This window comes from Aotus nancymaae, unplaced genomic scaffold (genome assembly GCF_030222135.1).
Source record: "Aotus nancymaae isolate 86718 unplaced genomic scaffold, 86718_ANA_hifiasm-v0.15.2.pri h1tg000016l, whole genome shotgun sequence".
Lineage (NCBI taxonomy): Eukaryota > Metazoa > Chordata > Mammalia > Primates > Aotidae > Aotus > Aotus nancymaae.
The window spans coordinates 53,414,973-53,433,826 of NW_026988428.1; the positions used below are offsets into that span (position 1 = coordinate 53,414,973).

The following is an 18,854-nucleotide window of genomic DNA, read 5'->3' on the forward strand; positions in this document are numbered from 1 at the left end:
ATTAGGACAGTTTCCTGGTTGTATGAAAATGAACTCTCAAACCTCTTCTGTCATTATCATTCCTTCTCTCTGTTTTAATGGTGATAAATCAGGATAAAAACAAAAACCAAATAACTTAATTATGGTTGTACAAGTCACACAATATAATTAAATCCAGCGGGATCTGCTTCTTCATCCAAGATGGAAGTGATAGTGGCTAGGGGAACTGATAGATGCTAGCCTCAAGCATCTAATGCTTGAGGATAGTGATGGGAAACCTTGTCTAGTGCCATGAAGCAAACTGAGGTAGCAATGATTTACTGAGCTCTCTCCTAAATATGCACTGAACAGTTGCAAGGCTACTATTTGCTAGATTTGCTCAACAGGGATAAAATGTACATTCAACAATTCTCAGTCTTCTCTTCTCTTGCCAATGACATTGAAAACAGATTTACACTTCTACTGGTTTCAGTCTGAATTTCACAACTAAGAATTTTTTTTCAATTGGAGTTTAAAACAGAATCTACTCTTAAAAGGGCCGTAGTCTGCTCATTCTTGAGAGATGTCTATGCATATTAACAGCACCTCAGCCACAGAATTCATGATAGTAGGTACAAAATAATATGAAAGAATTTCTGTAGGTTTCCCAATTGATATTTGGGACAAGAGAATCCCTTGGTATGGGGGCTGTCATGTGCACTGTAGGATGTTTAGCAGTATCCCTGGCCTCTATCCACCAGACCAGTAGCAACCCAGTGCTTCCGTGTGAAACCAGAAATGTCTCCAGACATTGCCAAATGTCCCCAGGGACAAAAGTCACAGCTGTTTGAGAACCACTGGTCTATAGCCTAATTTCTTAGATTAGTTATAGCCAATTTCTTCGTACACTACTTATGAGGAGTCTACTAAGTAGGCCAAACTAAATAATTCTAATTTGCTTTTTATTAACCAATTATGTAACATATTTATGAATCACTTTTAATACCACAATGTGCTTTGACCACCATTCAAATATCTAGAAGAAAAATGCTGGAAGCAATCATTCAAATTTCTGGAAGATGCACTTTCATTTCCATGTCTTTAGAACTGCACAACACACTAATCAACCCTATTCATATCTCCAATTAGGTAATTCTAGTATCTAGTTTAAGTAAGCATAAGGATAAATAGTTGATTTTTACTTTCTTATACAGATTTTGGAAAAGATAATTTGACATTTCTTCTCTGAACATTGAACCTTTAAGGCACTGCTTCTATTTAAGCCTTATAAATAATGCAAGTTTTCCATAACTTATTTTATTACAGAATAAGCTTTTTAAGTTATTTAAGTGTTATTCATTTAACTTTAAAAATCTATCTTTACAATTCCAGCCTTACTTTTGTCTCAGTAATATACTAGTTTATGCTATTATAAACAACTTTTGTAATAAATGTTTTTAACTTTTTACTTAAAACATTTAAGGTCACCACTAATTTCTTTTTAAAGCTGTACTTACCTGAGGGGTGTTCAGAGTCAGAACATGTAAATATATTTCTCTAAGTTATTTCCTTGGAAGATTGTCAGATGTATGACATAGCAACAGAAGCCAACTAAAAATATACATACTTGCTCCAGTGAACTTTTCCTTCCAATGTCTGCATCTCACCAAGGATGGCAAGGAGAAGAGAGGACTTCCCACATCCTACTTGGCCCACAATCATAGTTAACTGACCTAGAAAAGCAAAACAAAGGATAACTACAGAATGAGATGGAATTCTTAGTGAAATAAAATCAAAACACATTTAGAAAAAGCTAATGTTTTATAATCACTGGCCCAGTTTTGATTTCTAGCGATAAGGTATTCTAAACAGCTCCTTTCTGTGATAAGTCTTTTTGGAAAAAGAAAAAAAAAATATATATATATATATATATGTAATGGTTTATTATTTTTAAAACTATGAGAATAGCTGATATCAGTAAAGAAAGCAATGAAATGATTGCCCAGATCATCTAGATTAGTTTTAACTTTATAATTCAATTCATTCAGAATAAAAAGGGCAGTTTTGACTAAAATAAATAATCAGGATAAAAATGATTTGGGCTAAGTTACTAAGACACTCTCTTCTTCAATTTCTCTCTTTGTTTTGCATTTATAATAGAAAAATCTCCACCAAATGAACATCAGGCCAAGTCAAAAAATATTTCTATTCAATTACAGAGATATTTTAAGGAAAAATTACTGGGTTTATTCTTAAATATTTTATTCTTTTTGATGTTACTGTGGATAGTATTATTTTCTTAGTTGAAGACAGTTTGTTATTAGCATATAAGTACTTGGAAATAAAATTAACCAAGGAGGTGAAAAATGTATACACTGAAAACTATGACATTGATGAAAACACAAACAAAAAAATGAAAAGACATCTGGGTTTAGGGACTGGAAAATTAATATTGTTGAAACGTCCATGCTACCCAAAGCAATCTACAGATTCAATGTAATTATTATACATATCCCAATGAATTTTTTTACAGAAATAGAAAAACTGATTCCAAAATTCATATGAAAACAGTAGACCCCCAAATAGCCAAAGCTATCTTAAGAAAGCAGAACAAAGCTGGAGGTATCACACTTTTTGCTTGTAAAATATATTACAAACCTGCAGTAATCAAAACAATGTGGTACTTGCATAAAGACAGATGTATAAATCAATGGAAGAGAAGAGAGAGGCCATAAATAAGCCTATACATATACAGTCAACCGATCATCAACAAGGGCATTTAAAAAACTGAATACATGCAAAAGAGTAAAATTGGAGCCTATACTACACCATACACAAAAATCAACTCAAAATGGATTAAAAACTTAAATGTCAGAGCTGAAACTACAAAAATCCTTAAAGAAAAAAATAGAGGAAAATCTTCTTAGCATCGAACTTGGCAGTGATTTCTTGGATTTCACACCAAAGCACAGGCAACAAAACCAAAAATAGATAAGCAGAACTACATTAAACTAAAGAGCTTCTGCAAAGCAAACGAAACAACAGAATGGAAAGGAGACTTATGGAATGAGAGAAAATATTTGCAAACTATCTATCTGATAAGAGGTTAATATCCAAAATATAAAATAGCAAAAACAAAAACAAAACTAAAACAGAAACAAAACAAATAATCCAATCAAAAATGGGTAAAGAACCTGAATAGAGATATTTCTCCAAATAAGACATACAAATGGCTACCAGGTATATATAAAATGGCATTTAACAACACTAATCATCAGGGAAATACAAATCAAAACCATAATGAGATATCACCTCACACCTGTTAGAATGGCTGAAATAAAAAAAAAAAAGTGAAAGATAAGAAGTGTTAGTGAGCATGTGGAGAAACTGGAACCCTTACACACTTTTGCTGGCAATGTAGAAGTGTACAGCCAACCATGAAAAACAGAATGGAAGTTCCTAGAAAAACTAAACATAGAATTGCCATATGATCCCACAATCCTACTTCTGGGTATTTTTGCAAGAGAATCAGAATTAAGGTCTCAAAGAGATACCTGCTCCCCCATTTTCATTATAGCATCCTTCACAATAGCCAAGATACTGAAACAACCCAAGTGCCCATTGACATATAAATGAACAAAGAAAATGTGGTGTATACATGCAATGGGATATTTTTCAGTCTTATAAAAAGAAGGAAATCCTGCCATTCATAACAACATGGATGAACCTAGAGGACATTAAGCTAAATGAAATAAGCCAGTCACAGGAGGACAAATGCTGTATGAGTCCACTTATATGAGGTATCTAAAATTTTGACTCTTTTAGGTATTTTAACTAATTTAGTCAAAATTTTAGACACTTCTTTTCACAGAAGCAGAAAATAGAATGGTGGGTTCCAGGGGATGGCGGAAAGGGAAAATGGGAAATTGTTGTTCAATAGGTATTACTGCATTTCTGTTATGTGAGATGAATAAGTTCTAGAAATCTGCTGGTCAATGTAGTACCTAGTACCTACAATTAACAATATAGTACTCTGTACTTTAAAATGTGTTAAGAGGATAAGTTTCATATTAAGTGTTCTTCTCACAAAAAAATAAAATGAAAACAGAACAGAAAGAAATTTTTGGTAGCGACTGCATATTAAGTACCTTTATTGTGGTGATGGGTTTCACAGGTATATATATATATCAAAACTCATCAAAATGTAAGCATCAAACATGTGGAATTTTTCTGAATCAATTACATTTCAGTAAAACTTTTTAAAAATATTCATATGAAAACAGTACCTAGTGGAGTGTAATAAATCCATATAATTATTGGATATTTAAGTTTTAAGTATCTTGAAAACTTCATCAGTATTTCTCATGGATAGAAAATAAGTTCCTCATATACTCATTCTTTAAAGTGTTTCTCAAACAAAAAGTGAAATCAACCACCCCACTGTTTAAATTGCCCAAATCAGCAAATGAACAGTAAATAATTGTCCAAAGGTATAGACTCCATAGTGAAAGGCAGGTCTTATCATTTCCAGCCATTCCCACAGTGACACAGTGGCTCACAAGCAAAATGGTGCAAATAGGTAACCATAAATAATATTTATGTCTTTAAAAAGTCTTTCTCTTTTTGTTAGGCTCAATTATCTTGGAAAACCATGATTATGGTCATGAACAATTACAAAAATGTGTAACAAATGACTCTTACCTGTTGGAATTCGAATGTCTATATTGGATAATGTTGCTAAACCACTGCCCCATGAAAAGTACCCATTTGTGACCTACGAGATAAAAATATAGAAATTAAATTATATATGTGGTATCAATGAAAAATTCGAATTAAAATAAAATTTTTTAAGTGCTAAAAGACTTAACACAAGGTAGAACACACAATGGTGAAATTCTGATTTAGAGTTATTTAGTGATAGTAATGAAAAATTAAAAAGAATGAAAGTGAAAGGAGGGTCTCTCAATTTGTGATATGAAGATTGCTAAAAATCTTCTTTGAAAATTTGGGATTACTGGATCGTTTACATATGGACATTCTTAAAAGACAATTATCCCAAACATTTTCCAACAAAATCTCCACATTAATTATTTTCTCACTGCCAGACAATTCCCCAAATCCTACTGATTAAAATAAAGAACAGAAATAACCACAAATTATTTCAGCAAAATGGCTGCATTAACTGAGGATTAATAATTCTATCATTAATGAATTTCCTGAACTGTGTAGGCTATTCACTGAAGTTAAAAAAAAAAAAGGATAAAGAATAATAAAAGAAGTGAGCCAACATTATTTCTGGTATAAATGCCAACAATCAGCAGAGATCACAATACCCTCTATTCATCCCACAAAATCTATTTGTTTTAATAAGCTTCAAGTGGACTTAATAGTTTTACCAGACAGAACCCAAAATTAGAAGGATGGAGTAGATACAGATGAGGGGAGGAAGGGCTCCTAAATATCAGGAGAAATTAAAGATACACTTCACTCATAAACTAATACTTTATTTCAAAACCACAAATGAAATTCTGAAGCACATTATTATTTTGGAATTTTGCAGAATGCATTTGTGATATCTCAATTGTAACTACATATAACATGAAAACTTCATAAAATGAACAACTTAAAGAGTGAAAAACTCTGCTTGAAAAGATTAGGTTATGTTTTTCCATGCAGGTTTTCTCTAGCTTGTAATATGTATGGCACAATATTTAGTAATATTAGTCACATAGCTATGCATGAAATTAGTCATGGAAGGAGGGTCTCATGGAAGGGTTGGATCAGAATTACTGATTGCTTTATAAATATGGCTGATCATCCTCATTCTGTGTGAGGCACTATGTTGTTAGGTTGGTGTGGGTTACAAAGAAGGTGTAAGACATCTTCCCTGCTCTCTTGAAGCTTGCAATCTGTTTAGTAAGTAAACCATGGAAAGAAGTGAGCACAAGACAAGACAGTATGGGCTAAGTACCAAATAAAAGGGACAGACAGACACTAAGTACAATGCAGCTCATAAAGAAAATCATTTACCTCTGGGATGAGTCAAAAAACTTTTTTTAAAAAAGAGGCCTTTTAGCTAGTTTTGTAAAATATACTGAATGTCAATGAAAGCACCAGTAGGTAAAGAACTATAGTGAGAATAGGCCGAACATAAAAAAACTAGAAAATATTTCAGAGGAAATGATGAATAGAGCTAGCTGGGGCAGAGCTGGCTGGGGCAGAGCTGGCTGGGGCAGAGCTGGCTGGGGCTGTCATTATGGTTAAATGACAAATAGCACTCAAAGAAATTATACAGCCTGAAAGGCTGAAGATTTTTTTTTTTCTCTCCAAGAGTAGGTGAGGAGGCTAAAAGAGGCACAAAAATAGATGCTTGTGGACAAGGGCCAACATGGAACTGAGAGAGGTCCTACATGACACTTGAAGTTCTCAGTGAACTGTGAGCTAAGGTGATCTGGAGAAAGAGGAGGCGAAAGGAGAGAGAAGGAGGTGGGAATAGAGTGGTGACAGCTGCATAGCTACTGTAGGTTTGGAAAATAATGCTGCTAAGAGGCATGTAAAAGGATGGCAGATAGCTACTGGGGGAGGGGTGTCAGCTGAGGTTGGAGATAATAAATCGGTGGCCATGCTGGCCTGCACCACGGTGTCACCTTTTCCATAGCACTCAGCAGTCTGGTTATAGATGTGTAGAAGGCATGAGGTTGGATTGCTGCAGAAAGGTACTAAGGACTGGGAGAAAAAAGAAGGGGCTCAATATATTGAAGGTTAAAAAACAATGACCATGAAAGTAAAAGCCTGAGAAAACTTGGGGACCAAGATTTTGTTGTCAGTGACTGACAAGTCTAATAGAGTAAGATAGAGGGGATGCAGTTCCAGGTAATGACCAGGTGTAACTACAGGTGAGGTTGTGCAAATGGAGTGATGGTAGATTAGGGGATTTTCGGGCTGCGATACTAGATAGACTGTGCCCTTGGAAGTTTAAATCCTATCCATGCGTGGCACATACAAAGATAAAAAGGTGGACTAGGAAACATACTCACATCTACATTGAAGGTGGAAGAGTGATTCTGAGGTCTTCTGAAAATAGATGTAAGAACAGGTAGAAAATGCCATAGCTTTATGAGTGTGACAGGGAAAGGTTATGGTCTGAAAGTAGCAGGAAAGAACTAGAAGAATGCAATGTCACCTTCTGATTTGGTGCTACAAAGAAGTAAAAAAGGAACAACATCCACCCAAGAAAGATAGAAGAGGAGGAAGGCTAAAGTTAATTTCTCCTGCTGCTATTTACACTTTCATTCCCTCCTGCCTTTTACAAAATGCACTAAATTGCCCACCAGCAGGGTTAAAATCCTGACTTCCCCAACTAGATGTCTGCACTCGGAAAATCAGCTAATATATAAATCAATCTTTGCAAAGGTTCATGTAAGGATAGGTACAATGATGATCATCATAGCAGGGTTTGTGATGGAAGATGGAGGCAAGCTCAGTGTCCATCACTAGGGGATAAGTAAAATGCAGTGATGCATTCTACAGGATACAATGGTGCCCTTAGAAGGAGCAAATGATCATGAAAACATTTAAGTAAATTGAGAGCACACAGATGCTTATGACAACAATGCATATTTTACAAGGATATGAGCATGCCTAAGCACATCAAGCACATTAGAGCTGGTTCTATAATGATGGGGTAGGGATAGGTATATTGGGGATAAGGTGACTTTGATAGGAAGGAGTATCAGGGCTACAGGGAAATAATGAATTAAAATTTAAAAGCAGGAGCCATATAGACACAAAAAGTCACCTAGTATATGATTCCATTTACATGAAATATCCAGAATATCCATAGAAACAGAATGCAGATTGGTTGCTGCTGGGGCAAGGGAAGTGGGAAATGGGGAACAATTGCTTAATGGATTTGAGATTTCCTCTTGGGGTGATGAAATAGTTTTGGAACTAGGTAAAGGTGGTGGTTGCACAACATTGTGAATATACTAAACATCGCTGGATTGTTCACTTTGCAATGGTTGTCTGCTATGTGAATTTCACCTCAATGAAAAGAAGTTTTTAAAAAATTTAAAGATAGAGGACACACAGACCACTGTCCATTGCCTCCTGCTGAAAATAAGTAACAATGCTGAACAAAATTTGGTTTGTAAAATATCTCACTAAAGAAAGCAGTTAGGAAATGACAAGTCAAAATAAAAGGAAAAAATACAAATTCAAAGATGTGAGCCCCAGAGTACCTAAGCCTCTTTCCCACAAGGGGCCAAGTATAGCTAAGAAGTTTAAAAAAAAAAAAGTATAAAGACTTGTTCTAAACAGTGTCAATATTTATTAGAAAACTATAGTAATCATTACAGTGGAATACTGAACAGACAAATAAATCTGAGAAAAATAAATAAAGACTCTCAATTGATCCACACATATATAGATCCTTAATGTGTAACTGACATCACACTGAAGATCAGTAGGGATGGTGATCAATATATGGGGCTAGGCAACTGGATATCAAACTTGAAAACATTAAATCAGACCTTACTGATTTACTACTAAATTTAGGAAAATGGCTACTAATAAATGTACTACTGCTACATTTATGATTTACTAATAAATTATTCATCACTGACTTACCTACTAAATCACATCCCTACTTCATACTAAACACAAAAATTGATTTTACATGTATTAAAGAACTAAAGGTAAAAAAATATAGTTTCAAAGCTTTTAGAAGCTAATATAGGATGTCTTCATGACCTCTGGATAAGAAAAGTTTTCTTAAGACCAAAAAACGAAAGCATTAACCATAACTGGGGCAAGGGGAGTTGGAAATGGGGAACAATTGCTTAATGGGTTTGAGATTTCCTCTTGGGGGTCATGAAATAGTTTTGGAACTACGTAAAGGTAGTGGTTGTTATATACTAAGTTGTTATATACTAACTAAAAGTTGTATACTAGACTATGTTAAAATTAAGAACTTCTGTTCAATGAAAGATATCACTGAGCAGAAAGCTAAGCCACATAGAGTACGAGAAGAATTTTGCAACATGTATGACTGTCAAAGTAGTACCAAGAATTTTTAAAGAGGAGAAGGACAAATAACCTGGTAATTCACAAATGAGACATTTAAACCAAACCTAAATGGCCATTTTCATATATATATCTAATATGGAAAGGTGCTTGACCTCATTTGTAATCAGAAAAATGCAAATAAAAATCACAGCAAGATACAATTGTATTTCTCCCAGCACATGACACTTGGCAAAAAATGAGAAGCATTGGTGAAGATGTAGAGCAACTGGAACTCTCAGTCACTTCTGGTGAAAGTGTAAATTGCACAATCACTTTGGAAAACAGTTTGCCATTACCTGGGAAGGTTGAGGATGCATACACCCTATAACTCAGCAACTGTTCACAATAGCCTCAAGCTGAAAAATGCCCAAGAGCCCATCAAAAGTAGAACAGATATGAAATTCTGATATATTTATACAATAGAACAATTTATACAATAGAACATCAATGAGCAAATGAATTACAGTTACAGCAATATGGATGAATTACACATACATAATGTTGACCAAAAGAATAAACACACACACGCACATATTTAAACTTTAAAGAAACTAAAAATATGTTTTTAGGGAGGCATGCATGGCAAGAATAGTCAAGGAAATGATGACTATAAAAGTCAGTGTGGCAATTATATCAGGGGAAAGATATAAGAGAACAGCAAATATATGTGTTGGGGATTTTCTGAGGGAGCTGCTGATATAACTATGTACTTCTCTGTAGTATATTGTATTTCACAATAAAATATTTCAAAAAGATAAATATATTATTACCAATTTATGAGTTTTCACCATAAATAAAAAATTAATTTGGGCTTAAAAGTGAGCCCGAAACTGCGGAGGCCAGTCAGAGGCACAGCAAACCCAAAGCCATTGATAGGCAGCATTTTTTTTTTTAATGCATGAATGGTCAATTTTGGAAAAAAAATTATAATAGTCTCTTTTCTTTCTATTATGAGACACATGGAAAAGACATATTTTTAGATTCCTATTACAGTGAACAGAAAATGTCAATTAAAAACTGGCCCTTTTTTTGACTAATACATTAGTAGTTATCTGGGCATAGCAAAGAAACCACAGCATAGAGGATCCTTTCCAATCTCTCATTCCTTATCTTTTCATAGCCCATAGTTCACACTCTGCCTGAACATTATAATTGCCTAGGGAACACACACACACACACACACACACACAAACACACACATTTTTAAAGCTTTGTAGGTGATTCTAATGCATAGCCAAAGTCAAAAATCACTAGAGCTCTCTTTAATGCATATGTGACATATCCTTTTAACCCCCAAACAACCACACTAAAATGGCATGTCCACCTCAAGATGGGCAAACCATGACTCAGTGAGGCATAGTAATTTGCCCAAACAGCACGCATCAAATTAGTGGAAAAGGTGGGGCTAGGACTAACTTGTTCCACTCAATCACATGTTTGTTCCAATAACGAAGTGGCTATTGTGGGAAGGTATTGTGTCAGGTGTCAAGGAGAGAGAGACCTAAACATAGCTCTTGGCTCTATTATACACCCCACACTGAGCCTCCTCCTCTCTGACTGGTCCAGACTGTGCAGGGGAATTGGATATCCTGCAGTAGCCAATGCAGCCAGTTTGCTAAGTTTCCAGGCCTCTGGCAGCTCCCATGGCTAGAGGCCCTTGACTGCTGCTGGCAGCTACTCCAATTCCTCCACAATACTGACCACTCCCTGGGGCTTATCCCCAACTCTTGGTTGCCTGTTCCGCCTTAACTTAAGCACACATGCCTGGGGCAAGTCCAAACAGCCAAGTTTGTAGTCAGATCAAGTGCAGTACTGGGAAACTGTTGAATGCATACACTGGTCTGAGTCTCCCCTGATTGAAAACAATGACTATCTAATTTATATTCCTAAAATTTGAATTTATAATATTGTTATTCTCCATAAGTCAATTTATTTGGTTGATAAACATAGGAATACCAAAAATAAATACATGCAACACTAGCTTCTAAAGCAGATTTAGAAGAAAGGCACATTCTCTGGGTATTGAAATGTACTGCTGGAGCAAAAATTGTGGTTGGGAGATGAGGAAGAACTGACAATTAAAACTCATCGAATGTGTTTTTAAATGTTATTACAGTTAATGACAACTGTAAAATGAATTTAAAGGCACAATTTAGGATACTTGCAGAACTTCACCATAAAGTAGTAACATAAATGTTTCTATTCATGTAAGAATCCAAGAAATAAAAATAACCTTTATGGCAATATCCTCTGTTTCTGTGGGACGTAGACGCCGTGTTGATTGCTCATAGCTGTCCAGGTGATATCTTCCAGGCTGTTTCCTGTTTATAGTTTTTGGCTGCTGCATTCCAAATGGAAAAGAACACAAGTTTAAGCTTTATTTTAAAAAATCAGGTTTTACTGAACATTTACTCACATTGCTGCCTCACTTAAGTTCCAAGGAAAAGAAGCAAGTGGATGTTATATTTTAATTATTTCAATGACTCCTTAAAAAAAAAAACAAAAGAATTCTTAAGCTATAGTTAAATCTAATTCATATGCCTCTTAAGAAAAATGAAAATACTGGCCGGGCGCTGTGGCTCACGCCTGTAATCCCAGCACTTTGGGAGGCCGAGGCGGGTGGATCACGAGGTCAAGAGATCGAGGCCATCCTGGTCAACATGGCGAAACCCTGTCTCTACTAAAAATACAAAAAATTAGCTGGGCACGGTGGCGCGTGCCTGTAATCCCAGCTACTCAGGAGGCTGAGGCAGGAGAATTGCCTGAACCCAGGAGGCGGAGGTTGCGGTGAGCTGAGATCGTGCCATTGCACTCCAGCTTGGGTAACAAGAGCGAAACTCCGTCTCAAAAAAAAAAAGAAAAATGAAAATACTAAAATAGGATACTTGCAAATGATGGAAGTTAAAGTACAGGTCTCAAACTAAGTTTTGGATAATCTTTTTCCAATGATACAGATGGATTATACCCAGGCAATAAAAACAGCTGTGTGGTGTTAAAAGGTGATCAGATTAACTCAGGTCAAACTAGAATCCATTCGTTAGGCTATGACATGGTTTGGATGCATTCCCCCTCAAATCTCCACTTGAATTGTAGCTCCCATAATTTTCACATGTCATGGGAGGGGCCCAGTGGGAGTTAATTGAATCATGAGGATGGGTCTTTTCCCATGTTGTTCTTGTGGTAATGAGTAACTCTCAAGAGATCTGATGGTTTTACAAAGGAGAGTTCCCCAGCACATGCTCTCATGCCAGCTGCCATGTAAGACGTGCCTTTGCTTCTCTTTGCCTTCCACTATGGTTGCGAGGCCTCCCCAGCCATGTGGAACTATGAGTCCATTAAATCTCTTTTCTTTATAAATTACCTAATCTCAGGTATGTCTTTATCAGCAGCATGAGAACAGATTAATACAGCTATCAGGCTTTTAAACATTCCACCAGTAGATTATTGATTATTCTCTGAATCATGATAATTTTTAATCTGATACACTCACATAAATCAGATTGAGCTACACAGCACAAAGAATCTGCTATGGATTGACAGAAGCATAAAGATCTAGATTTTTTTCATCCAAAGATATTACAGTGTTTCATCAAGAGATCCATGTCTTATAAAATGATCTAGTCTATTTCAAATTTTATAGCCCTATTCCTAGTCAACAAACTAAAACATCCATTGTAAAGAGGATGCCAGCTGAGGTGTGACAGTCTTCACATATTTAGGTGAACATAAGTCATACCTAGAAATTTGTCATTCTCTAATTTTTGAGTTCAGTTTCACACAGAGATAAATGGCTAAAGAGAAGGTAGAATATTTAGTTCATAAACCTCTCATTTGGAAAAAATTTAAAGCTCAAAACTTCTGCCAGAAACATATTGAATCAGTATTTCAACATAAATAATTTTTTTTTAAAACAGAGTCTCACTCTGTCACCCACGCTGGAGTGCAGGGGCATGAACACAACTCACTGCAGCCTCAACCTCCCAGGCTCAAATGATCCTGCCATCTCAGCCTCCTGAGAAGCTGGGACTACAGGTGCATACCATCATGCCTGGCTAACTTATCTATTTGTAAAGACGGGTTCTTCCAATGTTGCCCAGGTTGGTCTTAAACACCTGGACACAAGCAATCCTCCCATCTCAGCTTCCCAAAGTGCTGAGACAATAGGTATGAACCACTGTACTCAGCCATAATTATCTTCCCTACTCAAATACTTATAGAGACTATGAAGGCTAAGTAATAATACATTTTAAACTGTTAAGTTACCTAGGAAAGCGAAGGATTCTAGAATTGTGAAAGTTGTTGGTTTGGAGGAGGTTATTTTTTTGACCTGGAACTGCAGGTTTAGCTTTTTGAAAAATCCATTGGGTTCTACTATGGGAATTAGGAATGTCCTTGAATAATCAGTAATTTAATCCAAACAAGATATTGCTCTTCCAACTTCCATCAACTGGTGTATCAAGAGAACACCAAACTATCAAATAGTACATTGCTAGGCTACGCGCAAATAAATATACAAACTAAAAAGCCACTGAAAAGATCAGAAAGTAAGACACTAGCAGTTGTTTAGTCACACAGAAAATACTAATATATTTAGACTTAAAGAGAGAGAGGAGGAGAGTATGTTCATAAAATTTTATTTTAGTTTCTTTTTTCCTTCCCACAGCCCTCACAAATACTCCTGGAAGTACACTGCAGGAGAGGTTGTAGAAAGCCACTATCCTTTAGGCTAAATATATTTTCCATACAAAATAGGTCTACACCTACATATAAAATGCACTGTCTTCTAGAGTCTTTAATTCTGTAACATTATTGCCCCCACAGGTCCAAAAGAAATGACTTCATGCCCTTCAAAAATCTAAGAAGAGGGTGGGAAGAGGAGATGTGTTGACAGATTTGAGTCGAAGTTCCACAGATGTAATATGAAGAGACTTTGGCCCTAGACTGTCACTAATTCTCCATGGAGATTCTACAGCCAAAACCACTTAAGTCTAAGCTTTTACAGAAAACATAGTATCTTAAGCGCTCTCAAGAAGGAGTTTCCATTAGTGTTATTTTCAAACACACAACTTTTTTCACTCCATTTTAAAAAGTTTGTCATTTGTGGTTTGGCCCATCAGCAGTGATGACTGACCCTGAAAGACATCAAGAAGTCAAGTCTGGTTTCAATAACCCTGAAGATATTGGATGCATTTGAAGGGGATTCTTTTTTTCTTTTCAAAACCTTTTTTTCAGTTCCATTTTTCCTCTGTGCCACATCTCATACAAAAAAATTCTTCAGATTTCCCTAACTCCATGAACTTGACCTCCCGTATCTTGTTTCTTGAGGTCATACCCATATCTCTAAAAGACGAGTTCTTTGGTAGTCTAAGACCATCCAAAGAGGGACAAGCCTGGTTCTAATCAAATAGTTGACCTTCCTACTACTGAAAAGTTTAGACACTCTTTAATGCGCTTTTGTCTTTGTGTCCATGTCCACACAATAACAAGCATTTTGAGGCATTGTTCCTCCACCATATATAACCATGGTTGGTGGTCCCTTCTCAGACAAAATCACACCTGTTGAATAAAACAACTTAACAGAAAAAAAAAAAGCCCTCCAGAACAGCAGAAGAAAACAAGTCTAAATATTGCAACATGATTGTTTTAACTATTTTTAGCAGTTTTAAACATGATGCAAAAAGTATATAATATAGAAGACTTCCTGGGAAAAGCTTTCCACATTCTAATCAGTAGTCAGGAGACTGCATGTACACTTGTGTTGGTTCACATAAATGGTAAATATATTCATATTTTTTCTAATAGTAACATTAACTAATATTAACTTATGACTCACTGTGGAACAATGCTTTTCTACTTTATGAAATATATTAATTTTTAAGAATTTCTTCAGAATGTTTTTGACACTTTCTTCAAGAAAGTGGTATAATCCAGTCATTGATTTAATATTATCTAATGGCTAATGACTCTTAAATTTATATCTCCAATGTTTATGTCTCTACTTGGATTAAGAAGTATCTCAAAATTTGCATGTGCAAAATGTACCTCTTGATTACACCTCAATGCCAATCTCCTCATTTCCCAGCCTCCCTATTTCAGTTAGTGGCTAGATCATCTACCCAGAAGTCAAACCAATAATGTAGGATTCCTCCTTGAGTCCTCTTTCTCCTTCACTCCTCCATCCAATCTATCAGCAAGTCTTTATTAGCTCAACCTCTAAAGTGTATACTGAATTTGATCTTTTTTTTCCACAATGTCCACTGCAACTGGACCAAAAACTCTAATTCTAACCATCATCCTCTGATGCCAATGTTATTATAATGATCTCTTTACTGATCTACATGTTTCACTCTTTGTCCTCCAGTGACTTCTCTCTACACAGAAAACAACAACATAATCTTTTTAAAATATAAGCAAAATTATATTACTCCCTACTTTGAAACCTTCCAATAATTTCCTATTGTATATCAATAAAATCCAAACTCTTTCCATGGTTTACAAGGCCCTCAATCATTGTTCTTACATCATCTCATCTTTCTCTTCTTCAGCAGGCTCCAACCACAGTGCCCCTCTGTTCCTTGAATACACCAAATGAATTCCTCCTTCAAGATCTTTGCAACTATCCTGCTTGGAATGCTCTTTCCCCATAATGTTTCAGGAAAGGTACCTATTTTTTACTCAGGTCTTAGCTCAAATGCTGACTCTTCAGAAGGGACTTCTTGGAAATGACCACCCTGCTTCAGTACCCAATTCACTCTCTGATATCCTCTTTTATTTTCTTCACACAGTGAAACTATGTTATTGTTTTAATTTGCTTATCAACTCCTGCCTCAAAAAAGCAAATTCTATGACAGGAAGGATCTCACATGTCTCATTCATTGCTATATCCCTAGGTCTTAGCACAAAGCACAAGGTAGCCAAAAAATCTAAAAACACAGGCATATATTTAAAAAATAACTTATACATATTACATGTAACGCATGACAAAATAACATTGACTATGTTTCCAGATTTTATGTCGATACTAAGTAAATATTAGTATCATGGATAAATGAACTGGTCTACAACTTACAAGACTCAAGTTTTAATTCTAGCTCTACCACTTACTAATCTTATGATTTTATTTAAGCCTCGTGACATGCAAAATAAAAAGAGCTGGATAATTGGAAAGTAAGAAAAAGACAATGCAATGTAATTCAGCTGGAAAATAAGAGACAATGTAATATTTTAAGTAGATCGAAAGATAAAATGCATCAGAAAATATGTTTTAAACTAAAAAGCATAACGTAGTTAAAAGATATTATAAGAAGAAAATGGTGCATGAGTAATAAGTTTATTTTGTGTTATTTTTATATAAATTTGGAGTAACCAAACTCTCAATTTCTTTTTGAATTGAACACATATTGTCTCTTCAGACAATTCTTTCTGGATTTATAAAGATAAGCTGTATACATTTGTTTATTGACTTTAGACTTGTGAGGTTGCGTAGAAGCAAGTGGCAATTTTTCTTCAGATGGGTTAAAAAATAAAGCTTATAATCACTTCGAATATCACTCATACTCTGCTGAGACTGTCCTCTATTCACAACTTCCATAAGAAAAATAAAGCACTTACAACTCCAGTGTGTTTCTTACAGGACTCAAAAGGTAGCGAACTTTCACCAGTTCGCCAACTGTCATCACCAATCTCATCACTCAAGAGAAACTCATTCAGCTTTTGAACACTGCAAAAAGCAACAAACACAAAATAAGAGTTAACAATAAAGCCACCACCAACAAAGTACTACTTAAATAACCCCCAACACAAATTATCATGGTGAGTAGGATGCCTGTTAGAGTCATTTTTCAAGACCAACTGGGAATTCATCTAGATCAACTGTTTTGACAATCCTAAATTGCCAGGGACAGAGGGATTTCCAGAGCATGGAACTTTCAGTGCTAGAACCAGAAAAATCTCAGAAAAATCAGGACCACTTGTCACCCTAAATTCAACAGAACATTCTTTGCTTTTTTTTTTTTTTTTTTTTTTTTTTTGCAATTATATTCTTTGTCAAAAGCAATGAAGTTGTTTAGGAACTTGGAACAGAGTGATTAAAAATAACAACAATGAGGAAATTCCTCTTAGTATTCTCATTTTATAAATGAGGGGGAGGTGAGGTACAGAGAAACCAAGTAATCTACCTAAAACCTTTTAGCATGTAACCACTGCAGCTCTGGAGTCCCTGGCCACTGTGTATCTTGCTTAAGCACTATATATTACACACATTTTCTGAATCTGGCAAGGAGAGGGGCCTCTAGAGTCTTGCTGCTCAAAAGTTTCAGCCAAGGACCAACAGCATCAACATCAACTGGGAGCTTATTAGAAACAGGAAATCTAAGCTCTGCCTCCAAATATGAATCACAATATGCATTTGAACAATACCCAGAGGTACTTCATAAGCACGTTACCATTTGAGAGGCCCTGCTCTAGAAGACTGGTTTGCAAACATTCTTTACTGTGACTGCCTCAGTACAAGCCTGGGCACAAGACTACTTGGCTCATATACTCTACCCATTCTAATTTTCTCAATCCAGTATCATAGGATCAGAAGCAAAAATAAATAAGTAAAACAAAGAAAACAATAATAACATTTGTAGACATTTTCCTATAAATAAAATAATACCCAAAAGAAAATTCAGTGAAGTTGCAAAGGAAAACAAGTACTCCTTTTGGCAAGCTAGGATGCAGAAAGTGGAAAAACTTGCTTAGTATATGCAGCAGCAACTATGGGGGAGGTATCGCCTTTTTATAGGAAACTAGAAAATGTATGTATAAAATAAATGGTTTCTTTTTTAAAAAATTATTTGAACTTATCGTCAAGTTCCTCTAGACAGGTCTTCAGGGCTTGTTTCTTTGTGACACAATAACAAAATGAGAAAAAAGTAAATTTAATTCAGTCTGTTGCCCATGATATTTAAGCATTTTGGCTTTGCATGCCATGGAAACATGAAGGAAGATGAAAATCCATTGAGGCAATCTATTAGCTGTAAAATTGTAGTTGCAGGGAACTAAAAGAGATAATTGTTTAGGAAGAGCTTCAGTTTGTACACTTTCTTTGAGTCTTTGACAGCAAAGTCTGACCACGTAGACTTGAAAAACAGTGTTATAAATGCCTTATGAAACATTATCTCATTCCTCTTAAATAGCAGTTATTTCTTCATCACTTTTGTAGATTGTAATTGTCATTCTGTTCTTATATTTTGAAAAGATTTCATTTTAAGAAGTACAGCTCTGTCAATCAAAGAAATACCTTTTTAACAATCTTACACTATGTCTCTGCACAAAAAAGAAAGTGGAGAAGCCAGGCTCATTTGTCTTTATAACTCCAAATCTAGCAATGCCTGGCACAAGTTGTTCAAGGAATTTTTGTTGAATAAATCAAAGAAGGAATAACCAATGATTCAGACATTAAGTAAAGTCGGTCGGTTCAATTTTCCATTCCCATTTCTAGTATAGATACAAATCACTAATCCTTCCAGTATAGACACAAAGCTTTTATGGAAGAAATGAGCCCACTCTTCTTGAGCATTGGAAGCAATGACCCCTGACCTTGATTGGGAATGAGGATGAACGTTATCTCTTCATAATAACCTACTTTGAAACATCAGTGACAAGGACCATCAATGGACGCCAATACTAACCTGTCTCTGAACCTCTTACTTCCCTTTCCTCCCAAGTCCCCAGGCTCTCTGGGTGAGGATCTCCAGTACTGCTGTTTTGTCATTGTTGGTGTTTGTTTCATGTCTATCCCTGCTACTAGACTGTGAGCTCTTTCAAAGCAGATTTTCATCTTT

At 35.6% G+C, this 18,854-nt stretch overlaps 1 protein-coding gene across 7 annotated transcripts in view; it reads right to left on the reverse strand.

Annotated features, from left to right (window-relative positions):
• Nucleotides 1–18,854, reverse strand: part of ABCC9 (ATP binding cassette subfamily C member 9) — a 164,595-nt gene that overhangs the window by 88,776 nt on the left and 56,965 nt on the right. For all 7 annotated transcript variants that reach the window (XM_021666844.2, XM_021666845.2, XM_021666847.2 and 4 more), the window contains 4 exons: nt 16,636–16,744; nt 11,258–11,365; nt 4,660–4,732; nt 1,586–1,691 (listed from right to left, as the gene is read on the reverse strand). In XM_021666844.2, coding sequence (XP_021522519.1) covers nt 1,586–1,691; nt 4,660–4,732; nt 11,258–11,365; nt 16,636–16,744 — 396 coding nt within the window. The remainder of the gene's footprint in view (nt 1–1,585; nt 1,692–4,659; nt 4,733–11,257; nt 11,366–16,635; nt 16,745–18,854) is intronic.